The sequence below is a fragment of the Lycorma delicatula genome, chromosome 1, assembly GCF_047948215.1.
Source record: "Lycorma delicatula isolate Av1 chromosome 1, ASM4794821v1, whole genome shotgun sequence".
Classification (NCBI taxonomy): domain Eukaryota; kingdom Metazoa; phylum Arthropoda; class Insecta; order Hemiptera; family Fulgoridae; genus Lycorma; species Lycorma delicatula.
This window is the reverse complement of record NC_134455.1, coordinates 13046180-13070416: the sequence shown is the minus strand read 5'-3', so window position 1 is coordinate 13070416 and position 24237 is coordinate 13046180. Positions and strand designations below refer to the sequence as shown.

Here is a 24237-nt window from a genome sequence, read left to right as displayed (position 1 = left end):
TAAATTAATTATTTAAAATTTTAATAGTATGATAAAATTTATACTTACAGGAGAAGTAAACTCATATCTTGATGAAGGCTTGCGAGGTGTAGATGGAGCTGGAGATTGTGACTCTTGAGATTTAGATTTAGCTTGATCCTGTTCTTTCAGTGATGCTGCAGAGGATGCTCCAGTTTGAGTTACATCAATACCCTATTAAGCATAATTTAAGCAATTACAAAAATTAAAGTGGCTTATTGATTATTTTTATGAACAATAGGTTCAAAAATAAGTTGGTCAAGAATTTACCAGACTAAAGATTCCACTATCATGATAGTGAACAGTATAAATAAATCCAGACTTGTTTATCGTATCTCAAAATGACACTTACTTTAGTAAAGGGTTAGGAATTACCAAGTATTTATTGTTTTGTTTAACGTAGGGACAGGTAAAAGTTGGAGTAACACTGACCTTGATTGATTTGTGCATGTCAGTTATTGCTTTCCGAGAACAATCTATAAAAAGAACATCATGTTCTCAGATGAGTGTGACATTTATCAAAGTTCTCAAACAAAGGAAATCAAACATCTTCCTCAAGTTAAGATTTGGGCTTAGGTGAATCTTTCCTTTGTTCTTATTTTTTCAATGATGCATTTAATAAAAATTGTGTTCTGAAAATTATCGACAAGTGGTTGCTTTCAGAATTAACGGAAAAGGAATTTCTGACAATATGTTTCAGCAACACAGTGGTCCCACACAGACCATTAGAATCTGCTGTTATCAGACATGGAGCAGAAGAATCAAAGCAAGACTGTGGAGTCTGTGCCAGCAAGAAGCCCTGACCTTCACCACACCTGATAATGCACTCTGAGGGTTTTGTAGAAGTATAGATCCAAAAAAGTAGATACCCAGATACACCAACAATGAGTAGCTCCAGGGATCCCGCTACGCTGTTCGGTCAGCATTTGAAATGATCACTCCTGATAATGCTGTTGCAGATGAACAACTGGACATGGAGGCAGATACAGCCTGCACTTTGAACTAAGTCATAGGTAAGCTGCGTCTATCCTAATAATTTTAGAACTTGCATAAAAGTTTCTGTTTAGCAATGGTTGTGAAGTTACTAGTGCTCTGGCTATGCTTGGCAATGCCACGCGAGACATGATGGGACCGGGAAGGGGTGCGGGATTTGTCCCCCGGCTTCTGCGCGGACTGGAATGAGGTTGGCGTTCCCCTTGTTAGGTGATTGATTTTCTATGTTATGTAAAACAATTTTGATTGTTATGAGTGTAGCACTGATTTAACTTTCAACTCGTTCGTTCTCTGAAGCATTCACAGACACAAACGGTGTTATCAAATCTTTACTAGGCGCAGGGTTCGTGCTTCCCCGGTTTCGGTCAATTTGAGGGAATCATGTTAGGTTGGATGTGAAGCGGACCTACGTGAAGGCGAAATTTGATTTGTATTTTACTGATGCAAATGTCTGCTGAGGCATTTAATATCAGTGGCATCCCGACCAAGGCGTGGCTGATTACTGTGAGATGTAATCAGTTAAGAGGGTCTAAAGACGACCTCCGGTTAAAGCCCTTCATGGCTTGGAACAGAGGGGGTGATGTGGCGACCAGTAATGTCAAGGTGGTGGGGTGGTCTTCCTCCTATGGGTTGTGTGAATGTGCGTGTGCGTGTGCGCATGCGCGCATGTGTGTGCGCGTGTGTGTGTATGAATAACAGTTCCAGTGCCGTCACGACATACCATTAGGACGCCAAATTTAGCCAACAATAGCGTTGTATCTTTTGTTTTACTTTCCAATCTAACTGGATTAGTTTTAGCACAGTTTACTTTTATTTTACTTTAACGAAGTATGTACATACTTCGTTTAGGCTTATGACAAAGTAATTCTATTTACGGCGATACGGCGGATATGGCTCTCGCTATATCCGCCGTATCTCGCTATAGTCCGCAGACGCCTGGTCGCAAATAACACCAGGCTCTCAGTAAGGCGAAGCATTAGCGCCCAAGGCAATTTTCGGCTCTGCACCTAAGTGCAGAGTTTTCGGCACTCGAAGGGTATCGTCTTCCACACTTACCAGCTCCCTAAGAAGAGGAAGCCGTGATCCGGTGTATACCCTTTGGGGCCACCTGTGAAGAAGCGGGAGAGGAGCTCCCTCACTAGGCTATGACGTGGGTCAGTTAAAAAACTGACCACAAGGAACGGTAGGGAAACCTAAGTGCCGTATGGCACTTGAACGCTGGACAGCATGTTTTACGCTGACGGAATTCGTGTCACGCAGGATGTGGCTAAAGCCCTCAAAGTTTAGCATGACGGCCTACTATATAAACTCGTTCACACGACGGTCCCTGATCGCCATGTCAAGCTAATAAGGTCTTACTTGCTGGGTAGACTGTAGTACGCGTTGGGGATCCTTCATTACCTGGGCGATAACCGCCGGGGTTCTCCGGGAGGCAGTCCTTTCGCCGATACTGTAGACTGCATATGCAAACGATATGCCGTTGTCGGAAGGCGTCAACACCGTTTTATGCGCAAATGAGACTGCATATTACTGCTACACATCCCGAAATATGGATTACGCGGTCGAGACACATACGGCAGCTGGGTTTAGTGGAGCCGTGTCTTAATATGTGGAGAATCAGTATCGACGGAGAAAATTCCGTGGACGTGCTAATCATATGCAAGCGCCGCGCTCCGGCCAGACAGCTGGTAATCTCAAGAGAAAAAACCCTTTTGAGACATGCGAAATATGTGACCCAGAGGGCAAAGGCCGCCAGGGCTTCCTTATATCCAGTGCTTAATCGAGGCAGCCCAATTCCGCTGGCCACTAAGGTACTCATATAAGACTCATAAGATTACGTCTTGCAAATCCTGGCATACTCCTACTCGGTATGTGGTGCTACTCGGTATGTGGTGGTTAGTTGTGCTCCACATTCCAGAAAAAGCTGGAGGCCGTCCAAAACGTGACGCTGCGGACGATATTCGGAGCGCCATGGTTTGTCAAACGCCACACTTCGTTACGACGCAGACATAAAAACAGTGTCGGAAGTGGGCGTAGCACAGGCATCTCACGGAGATCTGCTGAGATGACCCTACACCGCAAGATGTAACACGACCTTACGCCGTGTTAGATCAACCACAGTGAAAGGAGGACGAGAGGTTTGTGTATGATAAACCAGGCCAGGAGCCTCTACATCGGGTGAGAGAACGGGTAACTCCCAGAAATGGTTGTGGGCCTTTAAAAAAAGGTCATTAAAAGTTATCTCAACAGGAAATAGATAAGACGCTGCTCTATGGGCAGACCCTTTTTATTGTCTACAGTCAAGTTAGTGGAAGTCTTTAGTTCATTAAAATAAATATCTATACAACTTTTATTCAAAATCCACTGACTGGGTATTATGTTGATCCCATCCTAATTTAATATTCACTATTACTAATGGATATATATCTTACCCGATCAGCGTTACCTGCTTACTAGTAGACCACTTAATTATTCAAAAATAAAATAAATTGTTAACTTTCAACTTTTATTTAAAACATCTGATTTTAAACCCATACTAACTTAATATTTTTCAACATTAGAATTTTTTGCGCGCTAGAGATCTGGAACATTAGACCGATTTTACCGCGCTTCAAAAAAAATATCTATTTTATAAAAATGTAATATGTTGGAAAGTTGAAACATCAGAGGTTTGTCACATTGTCCTTGAGAAGATCTGTTATAGCTTTCTTGTGTTATATAACATGTCTTCTTTTTTATGTCTGTTTCAGGTGGACCAGCACAATGACTGGCCACACAATCCCTCAATTCCTTCCCGAACACACATGTATCTGGAAGCTTCCTCCAGACACTAGGGTCCCCACAGAAGCCAAATTCCTGTTAGACCACAAGGCTCTAGCACCGAAAGGACTTCAGAGGATGGCCTGAAGGGAAAATCGCCAGAAGTACCAAGCACATAAATCACTATCAACCCCATTTAATTATATTTCATTGATCTAATGACCAGAACACAAATACCAAATCCTGTTCATAAATAAATTAAAACAAATAAAATCTATTAACCGCCACTAAACAAATAACCAACCAGATAAAATAGAAAGACACAGAAGCAAGAGCATTTGTCCAGGTTATGCAATTTGTAGGGAGAAAACAGGGAAAATAACTCATATCTTTGTGTTCTGTTCAAACTTGCTTAAAGGAACCTTCCTCCACCCACTCCATACATTAAGTTGATAAAAATACCTTATTTAAAAGAATGTCTACACAATGGATTTTTTCTGTCGCGATTTATATAACCAACTCATTTCTTTCTAAGATAGAACTTTTTACTCTGGACAACTCTTAAAACAACTTCAATTTGTATTTTATCAACCTTTCTAATTTTAATCAAGCAAAATTCAATTCTCTATTCTTCTAGTTCTTTTTGATGAATATTTTTATGATCTATATAAAACTAACAGACTTAATTGCCTATATACACACATTCTCTTTGCTAGTGGCAGTCAGTTTTTAGACCTTTTTTCATCAATCCATTAATTTTACTTCCTAAATAGTGGAAGATTAGATAACATATTACTTCATTCCACATGACTATAAAGATAACTTTTTTTCAGTTTCTTGTCTTCCTCTTAGAAAATTTATACTTTTTGTAATAAAGCAATTCCAAAATATCATACACTGTACATACCTATGTTTTTTCTATATACTCTCCTCATCTTAATTGAATTCATTTTTTTAATTTATCCAGAATATAATAAGTAAAAGATGTAAAAAGGCAATTTTATTATTAATAATAAATTCATCACTAATTTTTGCAGAGTCCTAATTCTTATCTTATTTATTTTACTATGAACACTTGTGATTTTTAAATGTAGTTTGACTTTTTTAACTATACTGTATAAAATAAGCTTTTTGTAATAGATTTTTTCATGCAGTTTTCTATTCTTTATTTTTGCTATGCAGATGCAGCACATTCAGTTATTGCATAAGATTTATGCAATAGAGAATTATGAAGATAAGATTTAAGAGAATTATGAATAATTATTTATTATGAATAAACATAAATTAAGAGAAAACAGCTTACCTGATTTACTTGATCTGCAAAACGGATAGACATACCTCCTCCACTAATCGCACTTGCAGCAGCACTACTAACCCCACTTACTGTACCAGCATTTGGATCCTGAAATTAAATATTTATCCCATAGAATCAACAAACAATAGAATATTTGTTTCTATCAACAAACTTCATTGTGCATTCAGAAGTAGATTCTGAACAAAGGTTAATAATAATATTTTACTCGAAAACTAAGACCAGTTAACTATAAATTATTCCATAACTGGCAGTGGTATATACACCAACAATAATCGACACCAACAAAATGAATAAACATTTTACAAATTGATTTGCAACCAGTTTGGTAGCACCTGTTACAATTAATTTTCTCCTTGTCCTTGTCAAACTTATCTCCTCTAGAAAAGATTGCTTGGCTGGTTCAGCTGATCTGTTTTTTCATAAGTTTGCCAATGGGAAGGGGAAAATAATTCCAGAGAATTTCTGCGTAGTGGTTAAAGTAATTAGTAATTCATGGACTTAATTACTAATTAGTAATTAGTCCCATCTTAAATCAAGATTTCATTCAGAAAACACAGACACTCAAATTCATCAATTTTTAACCACTACGCAGAAATTCTCTGGACTTATTTTCCCCTCGTCCTTGTCTAACCTGTTTCCAATGAGCAAAAGCAGATTAGATAAATCAGCCAAACAGTTAGTGTATCTCCTTTAAGATACACACTAGATATACACTAGCATATTGATTTTTATTGAAAATGCTAATTTAGACCCAAGATTTATTTAGACCAAATTTTTAAACAGGCTTTCACCTCATTATGCATTCCTTAGAGCAAAATTTTTTTATGAACCCAACCAGCAGGACTAACATTTCACCCATGAGTTTTTGACTGTTCAAAAGTGATTCAACCTCTTATGAGTAATCATGCACTCATTCTCAAGTTACAATCTAAAAAAAAAAAAGTTGCACTACATTACTCCACTTATGAGATGTTGCAAAGCATTGTTTCTTACTAGCACAAATTCAGTGGGAACTGTTTCTTCAATCAGCAGAGTCACCATGATATCTGAGAAGTGTATACATCAGGAACTCTATACTACCTAATACTGTCCCCACTCCTTATTTGAATGTCTTCTTGCCTCTTCATTGAGCTTGACACCATATATTCATTGAAAATGTCAGACAATTCAGAAATGTTTTAACAACTCCTTAGTCCCTTGGTCACTAGGGTCCCCCTTGGTCCATGAATGTGAGGGCAACCTGTATTGTAAATGAGAATTGCTAAGACACAGTCAACATGTTTTCTTGAATCAACAGTGGTACAGATAAACAGTGATTTATCTATGTTCCATGAACACATTCACTTTCCACCAGATTTAAAATACTCTGAAAAATCTGTCTTTTTTACAAGAGAGTAGATGTACCTTAACTTGACAAAACAATGACAATCATTGGGAGAATCACGTAGGCGAGTTTCTTCTAGGAATCTGATGCCTGTGGTTGTTATCTTGCTACAGCCCCTGGGCATTGCAGGTCAAACCAAATGTTGGGTGAAGCTCAACCAAAAGGATTCAGGTCAGAAACACTTGAGTAGTTGTAATAACTGTTAGGATCATGATTCACTCCAGGTTGATATTTTTTATTAAAATATTTCTTCCACACATATTTGATGGTACTTCACAATAAGGAAGTTTTTTATCAAAGTAGTCTCTCTTTGCATGGAACAAAGAACATCAAAGAGATTGGTTTTTGGAGGAGTTCTGATTTACCCAACATGTTTCATTTTTAAAATACATGATCTGGCTCCACAGGTATGCAATTGACAAATATTTGTTCAGTATTTTTTTTGGTAGGGCCTCATGAGTAGACATAACATTAGTTGGGTCAATTTTAGTTTTTATTGACGGCCCTTCATACAACACACAAATTTTGAAATAATCAGAAAACAAATTAATCATTTTCATACCCTGTCAGAGTATTCACCTTTCCAACCCTTTTTAGGTTAGTTATCAGAATAATATTAGTTTTCCTGTACAAGCTGTGCTGGGAAATCAGTGATGAGTTCCTATTCCTAAAGATTTAAGTGCATATCCTCACAGTTTTTTTATTAGATGTTTACTATTCTTTAGTTATTTAATAAAATTGTAGAATTGCAGAATTACAGGGTCTTAATGCTTACTATGTTTCCTGCACATCAAAGTATGGCAGTAAACAATGATTTACTACCAATGAAGAAAATAGTGATTGTCCTTTTAAAGAAAATTTAATAGAATGACAAGAATATTCTCTAACAAAATTCTCTGTGGCCTAAAATAAATTTCTGTTCCAAAACATCAAATATAGCTGAATCCACATTAATTATATATATAAAACAGAGGAAGTAGGAGTACATGCTTTTTAATCTAATTAAGCAAATACAGAGTGATTACTTTGATAGTTTCAAGAAAATAAATATTTCAGCTAAAATTAAAAAGCATGCAATTTATTTAAATTAGTATATAAATTTTTTCATACAAATTTTTTTACAAATTTAAAAGTAGTATGTATTTCAAAACGTTATATCACTTCTTGAAAGCTGTAAGACATATCTGATAGCTGTGAGAACTCCAATTGTGGCTTCTTTCACCTCAACACTTTTGATGTCTGTAACCTGAATATCTTTTTGTGATTAATCATTACAAAGAGGTTTGCAGAATTAAAACCTAACACTTTGAATTTTCACTACCAAGAAAAATGGTAACAGTTCCAAAAGTACTGACACTCCATTGCCCAGTTAACTTAAAAATTCAATGGTTTCTAGACAAATTCACAGCGAATGTGTTCAAAATATGTTAATGTACATTGATAATATACTCTGAATAATGCACTATTTTTCTCATCTGCAAGCCAAACTGGTGCAAAGAGAAAAGATCCAGAAACAGTATTTATGACTATGAAATATGGAAACATTTCAAGACTTATTTCATATAATGTTTTCTCAAATACATTGTAAGGTGAATCAAAGTAAAGAATCCATAGTTCACACTATTCTCTTATAACAACATTGGTGGTGATATTTAACATATCACCACCAGTGTTAAAGGGAAAGTATGTGAATTATTTAAAAAATTCTACCATACCAATTAAATTAATTCTTTCACAGAAATTGAGATGTGAACAATTACAGTAACTATTGGGAAGTTTTTAAACATATCCTGGAAGAAATGTAGTTAACAGGAAAAAAACAAATTATGTATTCAAGTAGTAGTGAAAAAGTTCACTTTCACTTATATAACAATGTACTAATGCATTTACATACCTGTTGAGTAAGAGCTCCAAAATTGGCAAAATTTCCACTTCCAAGAGTCTGAGGTGGTTGGAATGACATTTGCATTGATTGGCCAGGCATTGATTGGCCAGGCATTGTTTGCATAACTTGTGAGAAAGCTGCAGGTGACATTTGTGGCAGCTGGCCTAGACATGGCATTTGTTGGGGCTGACTTAGACTTTGCATTGTTGGAAGCTGCCCGGAAAATTGTACCTGTTGAGGCTGCCCTGAAAACGACATCGGCTGAGGCTGCCCTGAAAACGACATCGGCTGAGGCTGCCCTGAAAACGACATCTGTTGAGGCTGCCCTGAAAATGACATCTGTTGAGGCTGCCCTGAGAATTGCATCGACTGAGGTTGCCCTGAAAACTGCATTGGTTGAGGTTGGCTTGGCTGTTGTGTCTGTTGAGATGGGCTTGGGCATGGTAGTTGATTAGAAGTTGGCTAGAAATAAAAGTTGAACAATTAGATATTAAATATGATTTTCAGCAATTTAACAGGTAATCAATTTATAAAAGATTGCCAACTTCACTAACATTATTGAGCTGCAAACAAATCAGTTGACAAGACAAGATGTGTACTAATGTAAATATATTACGATGTTGTTGGATTATGACAAGGGGATGTATAAACCAGTAATTTAAATTGTCAAAATGAAACAAAAAGCAACAGAAATCTTCAGTTCACCTTCTAGCAGTCAAACCAAAAAAATACTGAAAAATTATCCAAGTTATTTGAAAAAGAAAAGTAAACCATGTAAAAATTAAATTGTGAAGCACAATATTTTTAGGAACAATAATATATAAACTGAAACAAATTTTTTATCTGCCTTTTTTGCTTTTTCTGTTTAGCCTCTAGACCACCATTAAGGTATTACACTTCAGAGGATGAATGAGGATGATATGTATGAATGTAAATAAAGTGTAGCCTTGTACAGTCTCTTGACCATTCCTAAGGTGCATGATTGACCACCACCAAAGAACATGTACCCACAATCTAGTATTCAAATCCCTATAAACGTAACTGCCTTTATTAGGATTTGAAGTCTCAACTTCAGTCGATAACCCAGTAGTGGGTTATCGGCCTGGTAGAAAATTATATAACATTATAACATTTTTAAAGGAAAATTATTGCATTTTCAATTATACGATAAATATGCAAAACCAAAACCCAGCAGTTTTTCTGGTATGACATTTCTTAAGAGCACCCAGTACCTTGTATCTCAGTAATGTTATTTTATCTACCTTAAGACCAATTATCTCAAAACACAGAAATTCAGCAGGGAAATTTTGGACAGTTAGCTAAGTAACTAAGTTTTTTATACTTTTACTACACAAATGAAAACACTCTTGCATACACAAACACTGTAAAAATTTCATTTTCCTATTTTTAAGTGGTTCATGACATAACTGTCTAAATGATATAACATCATTTAGTGCAGATTAATTCATCCCAGCACCATATTCTGCATTGTCTAGATTTTCTTCCTAATCATCCTTATATTCCGGTTGAGCACTTTTTCTGTTTTTCTTTGTTCCATGTTAATAAACATTTTTGCTTCGCTAGCACTTTTTATTCAAAATTTCAAATTAGTTAAATTAGTAAATTTAATTAGTTAATTCTCCCTATATAAAAACCAGATTTGCCATGCAGATTTGTTGAGACATGGAGCTGCACAGGATCATGGAGCCATGCGTAATGGAAAATCATGTTCTTGCTGCTGATAAGTGTATTACACAAAGCACTGACAGTTATGGGAATGCAACGATCTAGTAGACACATAATTTGAAAAAAAATGAAATTAAAAAATTCTGACCAAATCATAGTAATAGGAATAGAACTGTAAATCAAACAGTCTTTGAATTTTAAAATCATATTATAGACATTCATATATTATGCAACATTCAGGATCGGATATTATGACATATGATGTGATCATACTGTTTAATGTGATAATAAAACTATAGTAAAAACAGAGAGCTATAGTAAAAATTACAACAGAGCAACCTATGATTCAGAAGGGATTGAAGCAAGGATAGAGAGAGACTTTCTCCACAGACATCCCAACCCCGTAGGGGAAGACACCAGCCTAGTGACGTTCTGGTTGCCCCCCACCCGTTGCTAGCCTTGTTGGGCTTTAATGGGCGTTTAATCGCCCTCTGACTTTTTACATCTCATAGTAATAAGCCTGGTCTCATTGGGATGCCACCGATGTAAATGCCTCTAGACATTTGCATCTGTGATTTATTGAACTCAGCTTTTGCCTTCACTGTAGGCCTCATCCGGACATCATGAATGTTATATCATATCCCTCTGAACTAGCTAACCAAGCTTGCGGAAGCTTATGAGCTAATTTCATGAATGTCTCATATTTAGAGGCAATGAACACTACTTGCCACCAAAAAGTTTGATTGCAACAACAAAATTTAGTCCTAGTTCCCTTAGTGAACTAACTTACTCAAACCCCAGACTTACTTTCCCCACAGACAGCCTTTTCCCACAGACAGCCTTTTCCCACAGACAACCTTTCACTTTCATACAGACTAAGCAATTACACAATTTTTACACAAAAAAAGAAAGGAATTCAGAAATTAGCCGAAATTAGGGAGTGGAATTACCATACCAGCAGATAAAGATAAAACTCACAAATGTGTTGTTTATTTTGGGAGGAGATAAAATTTTTAGAGAAGAGAAGGTTTCATTTTGTGGAAAAGATAATAAATATTATAATTATCGTTAACATGATATATATAAGTTATAGAATTTTTGTGTTTAGGTACTAAGCATTGTTACAGAAAGATACGAGGTAGAAACTGAGCTAGTATAGAAAACTTGTGTTAAAATATCTATGGATTTAAGAATTTGATATCTTGAATGAATAACATTACATTGGTGTAACAAAACTTAGGAAAATAGATAAAAAAAAATTAAGGAAAAAATTAATTTGATAAAATTAAACTAGGTTAATAGAATTCAAGATCACAAGACAGAAATTTGTGGCTGAATGTTGTCAGCCAATGGGCTGATCAAAAATCACTTCTTTAACAGATTTGCCAAGTCAAAGCTAGTAAACTTTTGCTGCTTTTATATAGATTTAAATACTAGACATCAGATACATACATCAGTGTGTCCTTTGGAGTTTTACACACATCTCAGGAATGTGTTGGCCTGCGTCTGTACAAGACTACACTTCATTAACATGTCATGTCACACATCTCATTGGGCTGATGAGGGGTTTCTTATTGTTCACTAGGTGAACAGACCTGTGCTGTATTTTAAATACAACACAACTAGCTCATTTGGTAATATAAGGAAATGTAAAATGTAAAATATGTTAAAAGTTTAAAAGATACGTTCATAGTAGAAACTAATAGAGAATAGTATGTAACCCTGTAGTTTAGATTTTAATTTAAATATTATGTATTAAAAAAATATAAATATTTGATATTTTTTATGTCAACTTCAAGGAATTTGTGCGCTATCATTGTTAATCTGATGAAAAATTTAATTAACAAAAATCTAAGGGGTATTTAGCCATAAACTGGACCCAACAACTCCCTATATACTGACTATCTGCATTAATCTACACATTAAAAGAAAATTTTATTTAGCACATTCAACTAGTCATTTCATGTTTGGCTGGCATTAGTTGATGTTTAATTTCAAAGATTTTTAAATTACATGATTAATAGATTTTTTCTTACCATTTATATAATGAAATGCTGCTATAATGAAAATTGTTTTGAACATTTGTACAATAGGATGGATATTTTAAATTCATTAACATTTCTACAAAAGATGAATTTTTTTTAGGTAAATTGGTGAGAAGATTTTTCACATGATTTTGCAGTTTATTAAATATGGCAATGGTAGCATAATAAAACAGTTATTAACTGAAGAATTATGTTTTATGAAAACAGTTCTATTGCCTGGACATTCAAAAATATAAACAAGGATAATGCAACACTTATCTAATATACTGCTTCACTATTAAAATTTATTAGCCCCAAATAATGATATGTCAGCTGATTTTTGAATCTTTATCACTTGAACTATGATCACTTTTGAACGATCATCTCATGAGAACTTATCTAATGAAGCACCCAGAGAAATTTCACTTTGTGGGCAATAAACTTTTTCATTAATGGAAATTCTATTCACATGATCAACAATTACCTCTACCTGGAAAGTGCAATGCAATAGTTTTACTCTTATTTTAAGTTGGATGGTTACAATCTATCCAGAGGATAAATTTATGTGATGCTTGCTATCTTACAATTCTTGTAAGATAGCGTGAATGTCTTACCAGAGTTTAAATTTTTTACATTTGTTTCCATAAAACATGTAATTTCTACTGAAATACAGCAATTCAAGTTAAAGGAGTAAATTACAACTAAGTTCCAGAACTAAGAGTCTTAGAGTTAAGAGGAGAGTCTGGAGTAAAAAACATTCAAGCTCCATGCCTGTAATAAGATCAAAAGCATTCAATACTTACTCTGTGCCTGTGATATATAATCTAGGAATTTTAGCCTGGATCAAATCTCAAATGGATGCATTGAATAATATTATGCTTAGGACCATTTGCATCAATTCAGGGTACACCATCCTAGGAGCTCCATTAGAAATTTTACCTATTGCAGAAAATGGGAGATCACATGAACTTTGCAAGTTGTGAGAGATTTCTTTTACAAAAAACAGAAGATATTCTCACCTGCATCAAGCTAATATGCCCCTGAATCTGAAAAATGCACAGTATGGATCAATGTACAAAAATAGTCCCAGAAAAAATACCAGAATCACAGCCTGGGAAAGAACTCCATAGACAGTTTCTAACTAAGGACAAGTGTTATACATGGCTGAATAGAAAGAAGCTGAACTGGCTTCAGATAATTGCTGGTGTGCAAGCAATTCATGGAAAATTTACACCACATAGTAAGTGCATGTCCCTCACTAGACTCAAGTAAATATACAAGGAGGCACACAACTGCATCACAGGAGTGATTTTCATCAACAACTATTGTACAATAATGGGATAACAAATTGAAGTCGTAAGTATATAAGGCAGAGCTGATAAAATGAAAAAAAATCAAGCTTCACTGGAATAGAATGGTAAGAACAGACATGTCGTAAGCCATTTATGTATGGATAATAGGAGAAAAATCACAATCCTTGTGGATGAAACTGTCACTGGCAAACAATCTCACAAAATGAAAAGCAAGATGTGTAGCATCAGAATGAGGTTAAGTACAAATAGTGACAGGTACTACAGGGCAAATCTTGTAGAGAAACTGCCTCATCACAAAACTGGTATCAATTACAGTGTGATAATGCTCCTCCGGAGATAGTGATTTTTACTAATTATATTAATCTGTACATGTACTGGTGTGTAACGTGCTTACTCTGTGTTTTAGTTTCATGATATCTAGTCAGCAACTGCAGTTTAATATGATTTCATAGAGAGTATGGTAGGGGTGCCGTGAGTGTCATATTCCACATCCACTAACAACTGTTTAGACATATTGCGTAAACTATTGCACTTGACAAACTAACAAGGTTCAACACATTACTGATGACAAAAGTTGTTTGGCTGCAGTTGTTAACTATACATTTTTAGACAATGTAATTTTTAGCGTTAAGTGAACATTACATTTCATTCCACATCAGTGGCAAGGTGGGTTAGCAAAAAGACTCATTAAACTTTGGACCACTCATGATCATAATCATAATGTCAATGTTTTTTGTGCCCTAAGCAAACAAAGACTGTATGGCCTGTTCTTCTAGGAGGCAACCATATATGGTGGTATTGTTTATCTGGACATCACAAAATTTTCTAACTCCTCAGTTAAATAATGAACAAAACGGGACACAATTACTACCAAGACTGGGCACTACCACACTACCACCTATAAGGTTATGCAGGTTGGTGGATTGATCATGAAGGTTCAATTATGGGGACCTTGCTCCCCCTACAAGATTTTTTCCTGTGGGGATTCATTAAGATCAGGTTTATAACTATTATTATTTATATAACTATTTAATGTTAGCTGTTTCTAAGAATAAAGGTAGTGTTATTCCTTCAAGAACAACAATTTCAATAACAAATTTAATATTAATTGTGAAATTGAATCCTTTTACAGAAACATTTAACAAAACAGTATAACAATTTGTTAATCTTCAATGTGTACAAGTATTTCCTTTACTAAATTTGTTTATATTTTAAATATGAACTGTAATTACTTTTTTTTGTAATTTATGCTTTTATTTTTTTTATATGCTTTTATATTTTTTTTGGTGTAATGTGACAGGCATAGTTAATAAATAAATTAGTAACAGTTTTAGAACTTGAAAACTGCATAATACTCTTCAAAAAATTAAGTAAATTGTATAGTCTTGTTTTCCATTATTATATTTAGTTACTAAAATTCTACTTAAAAATTCTTAAACAGATGAGATTTAGTAAACAGGTTTAAATTTTATAATTCTAAAGAAGGCATACCAGCATACAACCTACTTCTGCATCTTAGAAATGTCTGAAGTCATAATCTTTCTAAATTTTTTTTAAAATTTACATGTTCTTTAACAGATGCAATTTCACTTTTTCATTTATTTGAAAGAATACTTTCATCCTTTTTCTAATTATTAATTGGTAATCCAGATACTCATTCCAGTTTTTAAATCTGACAAATCTGCTGCCACTAGACATTGATTTAGTCAACATTATGTTGACTAAAGTAATGTTGGTAAAATGTGATCAACCTATTTCCAGGTAAAAGTAAATTTTTGATCTTTATAGAATTTTTTAATAATAAACAATGAAAAAAATGCAAGTAAAATTAGGCTTGTTGAGTTAAAATGGATAAATGGCATGATTAATGGATAACTTAGGCAGTATAGTTAAAATAAATATTTATAAAAACCTATATAGCAACAAATATATCTGATGTTTTGCATAAGTGGAGTATATCAATTTGAAATCATTCTTTCTTGAATTTTAAATATGAAGTTAAAGTACAATATATACACATATACATATATATACACATATATACACACATATACACATACACATATATATACACATATATACACATACACATATATATACACATATACACATATACACATATATATACACACATATATATAAACATGACACTGTCTCTAAACATGACACTTTCTTTTTAACATTATCATGCAACAATCATTTGAGATAAGGGGCAGTAGTACTGGTTAACATGTACTGCAAATAAGTAGGATTTGCAGCTTCATTGATATCTTTTATTAACAGATTTTGAAATGTATCACTTTTTTTTAGTAAGATACAAATTAATAAGGATAACAATTTACATAAATGATAGTGGAGAGGTTAGTATTTAACAAGCACATCACATCAGGTTGCATCATTTGTTAAAACACTAGGCCTAAGGACTAGATATCTGTTAGCTAATTACTGCAGGTTTATTAACTATTATTAACACACTAACTAAATAATGACCATTTGCAATCAGCTAATAATTTAAACTATAAGATCAATGTATGTAATTCAAAAGTAAAATTGGATTGATTTCAATATAGGTGAAGTAATTACTCAGAGGTAAATTAAGTAATGAATAAGAACTGGAAGGAAGCATAATAATAAAATAACCCTTACAGTACTAGGTTGACAGCCTGAAGTACATTCTGGTGTCTTTTTAGCAGTAACACTGCAACATGTGTTCCCTCCACCACCACCTCGAACTGCAATTAAAGAAAAAATTCATTTTTATTACAGTTTCAAGATAAATTAAAAATATATATTTGCTATGAACCATCATTCTGAAAAATCTATTCATGTTTTTGTAATACATTTACCCCAAGTTAATTGTGTTTTAAATGAAATCAGTATTTTTAGTTAAAAACACCATGAAACAATGAGAACTTAAATTTAACATTGTAAAGCCTATAAATAAAAAAATTATAGAAATTGTCTTCAAAATCATAGTCTACCTGAGTAATGATATCCACTATTGTCAGTGGTAACCAGTTTTAAGTGTTACTAGTAGCAACAAGGCTACCCCTTCAGAAGAAAACTGCTCTGAGAGCTTATTTGTAGTTATTAAAATATTTCAGCTATTAACAAGCTGTTAGCTTCATAAGAGGTTCAATTAGTTTTGAGAAAAGATGGACTACACCCATAGTTTTGTATAAGATTAACAACTAAAAATGAAGCAATTTTGCCACTCTGAAAAAGTTTAATCATTGAATTAGTTGAGGCCTTTGAAGGTATGAAATATGAATGATTTACATTTGAGTTAGGCTTATGTAGAATGCTAAAATACTCATTTTTAGGTGGAGTTACAATAATTTTTCTAATACATAAAAGTTTTCACCCAGCTGGAGTTCAAGAACACCTAGAACTGTATAGAAAAGTTATGGTGAATGAAACCTCAATTATTCAAAAGAGAATAACTGTGTATGTTGAAGCAAGATTTATAAACAAGAATTTATAAACACAATTTAACAAAATAGAACTTCGATAAGACATATTGAGCAGAACATGTATGCAAATTAATGACAACATCCAGCAAACTGTCCTATCTAAGATTATTTGATGTCAAAAAGCTTATTGTAAAATACTAAATACATATTACTTATTCAAAATTGTCAAAGACATATCTTCATTGTAAAAAGATTTTTAGTGTTATTTTATGGTTAGATAATTACTTTATCTAAAGAGATGTGGATCAAAAGCATCAAACATTTACAGATCCTGTGATAAATTTTGAAAAGTTTTTGCTTTTTATAAAAGCAAAACTTTTACTTTAGAAAAAAATTTGTTAAAAATTTCAAGATAATTAATATTCAAGAAAGAACGTTTATAAAATAAATGTATTTAAAAAAATTTTAATTAATGACTTTATGGCCATGATATGCTTTTACTTATTTGTTGGTAGAAAATGAGGAAATAAGTGAAATTTTCAATTTTTAGACTAACAATTTTTTATTATATTAACCAATAAATAGTCTTGAAATACAGCAAAAGTTTAATGTTCTAGATGTTAAAAATATAATTCTGAAGCATTAACAGAAATAACAGATAAAATTATTTTGATAATATTATCATTGCAACAGATCTCTACATTCCAGAAAATGACATCTCTGAAATCATTATATGCTCAATTAATTAGAAATCAATAGTACATGCACATGTAAACAAAACTTCTCAGCAAGATTCACCTTTTGAATGAAAATATGAATTATGATTGTCATACTTACAAACAATTCATATTTACTAGTACAATATCTGAGAAAATATATTTCATTCCAAATGAGAAAGCAAATCCTAATGCATATTAACTGTATAATTCTATATGAACTGCAAGATCAAATTAAAAAAGAAATTCTAACTTGCTTAAGTTGAGTAAAAAGAACCAGGATTTTCACACAGTCGGGAATGCTTAAGGAAAAACAGTATCAGTAAATGAAAAATGAATATCAAAATAAAACTAATAAAAATGTCATATAGGCTTGTGTTAATCCATAAAATCTCTTGAAGCTATAAAGGAATAGGAAAAGATTATGCTTAAAACCTTTCTGGTTATTAAATGAATCAATTCTTCAGCAGCCACCTTATTAGCTACATTTGTCAGTCACGCTTGGTTCTCTCACTTAGATCCAATATAACAAGTTTTCCATGTACAGTCATTTTGAATTAATTGGAATTATTCTAAGTAATGTAAAAGATTAGGTACCTGTAATTACAATGACTGTTCAGATGTGTACATAAAATGGCTGGCTAAAAAAAAATATTTGCTAACAGTTTAATGAACATCTCTTGCAAACATGCTGACAAGTACCCAAATTAGATAACATATTAGATTAAGATTATATTAAAACTATTTACATTTTTCTCCTTCAGGATTCCACAGAAACAAATACAATGACAATTCCAAAATTGACTTACAGACTTTGTAAAGAATTTATTACGCATGTATCAAATATTTAAATTACTTTACCCAGCCATAACCTAAATTAAGCCACTTTCACCACAAACCACCACCACCAAAACACTTTTTTAAAGAGAAGATATCAACGCCAGGTCTAGGCCATTGTCATTCTATGTTTTAACATCTGTGCTCATCTTTTTTTTTATTCAGATGTTTCTTTTTATCACTATTAAACAGGCAGCATATAGGAACTTACAGATCAAGAAGACATTGTGTATATGCTAATTAGTTATTTTCATTGCTTAGTCAGAAGTCAATTTTGGAGTTCAAATTTCCAACAAATTTTTTTTTTGAAGTTCACTACAGTCAAAGCAACTTTGAATAATCTGATAAAATACTAAAGTGGCTATCTGCCTTTTCCCTTATGATGTTCATATTTTTTTATGAAATAAACCATATTGTGTCATTATTGCCCAAATTCTACCATCAACATGATACTAACACATGCAATTAAAAGAATTAATTCAATGCAATTTTTTAGAAGAAAGTCATTGATTAAAATTTCTTCATTGAAATGTATTAATTATTTTTCTTTCATTAAAATGATCAAAAGTTAACATTTTTTAAAGCAAGTTATCAAAACAAAAAGGCTTCACAAACAAAGAATTAAACCAAGGTAGGTATAATTCATCAGTTAACAACTAATAAAAATTAAAAAACAAGATTGAAAATTTGCATACATGTATTTTATATAATTATATACACAAACACAAGGCACTTGCAATTTCAAGTGCCTTGTAATACAAATGGATAAATTTACGTGTACACAAATACACACCTACAAAATTTTCCGCTCAGATTTTGTATTTAATAAAAATGTTTTTAAAATGTTAAGGAGACCAAAATAAATTATGGTTGACAAATGAAGTGGTCTCTCAACAGTTGAAGGTATAAGATATGCCCATGATTAGCTAAGATACTATAAAAAACACTGTAAAATGAACATTAAAGAACCAGCGTTTTTCCTGTGCTATACTTATACATGGGTGAAAACCATGAATTCAATGAAATGTTTACCTTATTCTTTTCTCTTCCTTCAATTCAAATAAGGTGACATTTTTTTGAGTAAGTGTTATATCCATAAAATAAACTAAAGATTGTGAGAAATAGATATTCATATTTGTAGGAGTTTGTGTGATAAAGTGAAAAATGTGCAGGATTCTTTTACAGTTTCTTACAGCACAATTTACCTGTTGCATGCAAAAAAAATTCATGCATTAGCTGCTACTATCCTGGGTAAAAATATTCTGATCTCCAAAGGAATTTTGAATAAGAAGGCTGCAGGATCGAGCTATCAATCTGGATAGGGTTCCAATTTTGCAATTTTTTTATTTGATTAGGAGAGAGCCTTACACAAGAACCACTTCAGTTCAAATTTATTTTTGTAGAATACTCTCAATCCACATCCTGAGTATGTCTAGTATTGCTATTAGTATTAGCAATACTAATAGAAAAATACTATAATAGAAATTCACAACATCACTGGGAGTGTACAATATTAATAAAAAAATTGGTATTTATGAGTTTTGCAATTTCTGAAAGATAATCATGAGTGAATCAGAATTTGAACAGAGATAATCTTTCCTAAGAAAGACTTTGTTCACTCCGAGAATTCCATCTTTTCAATCAATTCCATTGATGTTTACTCATCACACAAACTCACTTCACCACAATCTTCCATATCTTTCTCCAGACAAAATATTGCAATCTATGCAGAGGAAATTGGGGCCAGTACAGACAGTGGCATCATTGGGATCTGGTGACATCCTGTCAGAAGTATTCTGTTACAATCAGTCAGAAGAATTCTAATTGCACTTTAACTAAGGGTTAAATACTATTTTTTTTAAAAATACTATGCAGTTACAAAATTCTAATTTACATAAACCACAAAGCAGAGAAATTTAATAATAGGGAATGTATGGGTACAGCCAGTGATAATGATTACTGTAATGAAAATTATAAAGAAAAAACTACAAACAAAGTGGTACTGACATTTGCCAATGTCAATTATATGAATATATTTGTCAATATAAAAAAAACAGTTAAGTACAAAATAAAAAATCTGAAGGAAATGATTTTACTCAAGGCAGAAGAAAAATAAAACTAAAAACATTTTGAATGACTTGTCAAAATGAGTCTAATATATATTAAAGGATCAATTCTTTAAATCAGAAATATTTAATTTGAAATTAATTTTAAAACAAAAGATATGTATGATTGAATATTAATGCCAAGGTAAGCGAATATTAAGAATTTATTTATGTTGTTACGTGTAAGATGAATGAAGTATGGAATACTTTGACAAAAACCAGAGCTTTTTAATGCAGACAAATCTAGTATATGAAAAACAAATTAGAAAAAAGATATAGTTTTTAGGATATTTTGTTCTAATTTTTATCTAACATTGTACGGCAGGTTAAGTGAATAGTTTAACCGAGAAATACCAACAATGAATCATTATAAATTAGTTACCAAACATGTAAAAAAATTAGGTTTTGATTATGAAAGTAAGAAAATCTAAAACTAAAATCTAAGAAAAGTAAATCCTTACTAAAGAGTTTTTTCCAGAAATTTAGAGTATATTAAAGATATACAGGTTTAGTTTAATATTTTGTTAATGGATAAAAATGTAGAAGAAACCTCATAGATGAACTGATGAGCTACATATTTGAAACAACTTTTTATTAGCAGTAACGTACATGAAGGATTGTAACTAATATGTTAAAAAAAAAAAAAGAAAGTAAAATAGTTATCTATTTCATTAAACCAATCTAACTATTTGCACACTGTTCTAACTGCAGCATTGAAAAACTAACATTAAGTGCAATTTACAATCTCCTGTTTCTTAATTTGCCAGATTTATTAGAAAAGTACATTCCAAGCTAACTTATTTATAGAAATTTAGAACTATGGTAACTTGAATACAGTTTTGATCAAACCATTCTCTGTACAACAGACTCTGCATTTTAAAGTAAGCGATTCAAATTATAGCTCTACTTCGTATAAGATTAAAATAAAAAGCTAAAAAACCAAAGAATAGTAAATTAATTTTCCTCTTTTCTTCAATAAATTGAATACACACTAATTTCAACTACAAACATGTACTTTTAAAATATTTATTCCCACGATAAGTTAAAATTATTATGTTTTTGTGTTAAGATTATACAAACAAATTAATGGTGTTTCATACATCTTGAAGGAGCTAGCATCGCTGATTCTGGAGGGATAACTGAAAAATTTTTGTTTTCCTTGCTTGCATTTTGCATAAACTGAAGTTTGCTTGGAACATCACTCTGTTCAGATCCACTTGATTTCTGTAAAAAGAATAACTAATAAACATAATAACTACAAACAATAACTAATAAACATTCTCTAGTACTAAAAAAACGGCCATTCAAAAATTGACATTTTCAAACCTAAAGATTATAAATCACTTAAAAATAGCTGTTACAAATATTTTTGGAAAAACAACCTGTCAACAGACAAGGAAACTCCTCAGACAGGATGAAAATTTTTTAACCTCTGGCATCTTCAATAAAAATACAAGTTGTTAAGAGGTGTACTGTATTTTACTATAAAATCTCAATGTGATCTGTAGGCTGGAGAATTATAATTATAACCATTTCTCTCTAGTATGCTCATGTGATCATTAGGAAATTATTAGTATGCTCAACTATCACTCATTATGAATTATGCCCTGATGATTGTAGAATACAGTCAAAATGACTTTCACACTGCTTCATGACATCTTCAGCTGGAGAAACTGAGGCTTGTCTTCTATAGAGATGAATACATTTCAGGATCACAACTGTATACTCAGCTTCATCTTCGGTTATAATTTTTTTCATAAAATCTGTGTCAGCTTTGTTGGCATGTATATTTTAACAATTTCTTCAACTGACTTTTTCAACTGATGGTTGGTGAGAACCTTGCCAGACCATTCATTGTTCTTGATGTTTGGCAATTTTTTAAATATGTGATCCACTCAATTGTTTATCTTTTATCATTTGTTTATTGTTTATCTTTAAAAGATGACTGATTTGAATACCACAGAGTTTGTGGCATTGGTGACCAATAAGGATGTGATATAAGATTGTGACCAATGAAGGATGTATGTCTTAATATTGTGGCTGCATTTTGACAACTGCAGAGTGCAATAGTCTCTGCACACAATTGCATTTATTCACTACAGAAACTTCTTATTGTAATAGTCCTCTATATATTATGGACTAAGTTACTTTGGTATACATTGTGATTTCTGATTTATTAGTTTTTATCAAATCTCTGTATTTTTCATTCTGTTCAGATGTGTTGTGGTCTGTGTTAAACAAAGATTTGTTTAATTCTTTGGTTATATGATGTTGTATGATCTGTTTTTAAGAAGGGATTAAATCAAGTTTTATTCCACTGTGCCTGCTTTGTACTCTTGAGAAAATATACTGCTAGTCTCTACAGTGAAGAGATATTTTGAAATCACTACAAAAAAACTATAGATAAGGGTGTCTCTTATGATCATATTTATTTTGAAAGTTTTGGCAATTTTCATGTCTACAAGGATGGGTATGTGACCTCTTTCTGTTTTTTCTATCAAGTTCAATGTGTGCAGTATATAGTAATGACTAATGAAAATTTGTTAGCTGTATGATTTAGCTGTGCAGAGTGGTTAAACATATCACAAATAAGTTGGTAAGTTATGGAATTCTGTACATTTGTTATCTACTTTGGGTTAAGCAAGGTCAAGAAAGTAAGTGTCCTAATGTGCAAAATGAAAATTGGTGTAATTTGTTGATAGGAATGTTTGACAATGCCTTACATTTCCTTTGTACAAGAATATAAGAGTGATTTTCCAGTAGAGGGAAACTACTACACTAAATTTCTCTGCCGTTTTGCATGTTAGGCTTGGTATTCTTAAGAATGACTATATTACTTTTGAGAGTAACTTGTGATGTTAAGTCACTTACAGCCATCAAGGCTTGGTATTCTTAAGAATGACTATATTACTTTTGAGAGTAACTTGTGATGTTAAGTCACTTACAGCCATCACAGTTACAACATTTGAAACCTAACATACATATTCTTTCCATAGAACAAAGGCAAGTTGTATTTCCAAACAAAATGGTCTTCTTACTTCAGAACATATCAGGAGATTGAAGACCAGGGGGTTTTACATCTTGGCAGGCCAGATGAGATGACTCCCCTGTTGGTGTTATACATCTATGGCATATTTCCAATTGTGTCTGATTTACATGTGGTTAGGTGGATATCCCTAATCTGTATATTAAGCAATTCCTTTCAGAGCATGGAGCTTTTCAGAAGAGATTAGATTTTGTTTATTAGATTCAGTTCTATGCCCAGATTGCAGGGTTGGTTGTCACCAGTACGAGGCTGAATGTAGAGTGTAGTTAGAGAACTTGAGAGAATGAACTCTCTGGATCTCAAAGTTAATTGGAAGGTGTGTGGGGAATGGTTAATAGTGAGCTGGTTTCCTCAGTTTCATTGAATTACATATATCGGCTGAAGGTGAGTAAACCAGTAGGATTCCATGTTGCTGGGGTTTCAACAGAGACATCTGATTAGCTGGGGGTAGGCATTCAAAATCAGTGAATTTTTAAATATAGTGGTGGAGTTCTTGTCAGCAAGGGGGACTGCACTACTGAGGCCATAGTTGTCCATGAGGTGTGGCACTGTCTTGCTGAAGGCAGTCTTCAGGTGTGATGTTTATAGTGGGTGATTGGATGTAGTCAATTTCATTGTTACATATAACATCTTGAAAAGGTATGAGTTAAGCATTGTATTGATTTGTTACTTAACGGTTGAGGCATTTACTGTCATAAGCCTTTGTATTAAAATTGGATTAGGCATGAGGTTCACGCTTCCA

The 24237-nt window shown here is 32.8% G+C and overlaps 1 protein-coding gene across 3 annotated transcripts in view; it reads right to left on the bottom strand.

Moving 5' to 3' along the window:
* The window catches only part of LOC142327756 (uncharacterized), a 112071-nt gene that overhangs the window by 48945 nt on the left and 38889 nt on the right, over positions 1-24237 (bottom strand). For all 3 annotated transcript variants that reach the window (XR_012757086.1, XR_012757111.1, XM_075371136.1), the window contains exons 7-11: positions 21550-21673; positions 16025-16110; positions 8365-8817; positions 5075-5173; positions 49-192 (exon numbers count right to left, since the gene is read on the bottom strand). Coding sequence is in view for 1 of the 3 variants with exons in the window: in XM_075371136.1 (XP_075227251.1) it covers positions 49-192; positions 5075-5173; positions 8365-8817; positions 16025-16110; positions 21550-21673 (906 nt within the window). In the remaining 2 variants the exon portion in view is untranslated. The remainder of the gene's footprint in view (positions 1-48; positions 193-5074; positions 5174-8364; positions 8818-16024; positions 16111-21549; positions 21674-24237) is intronic.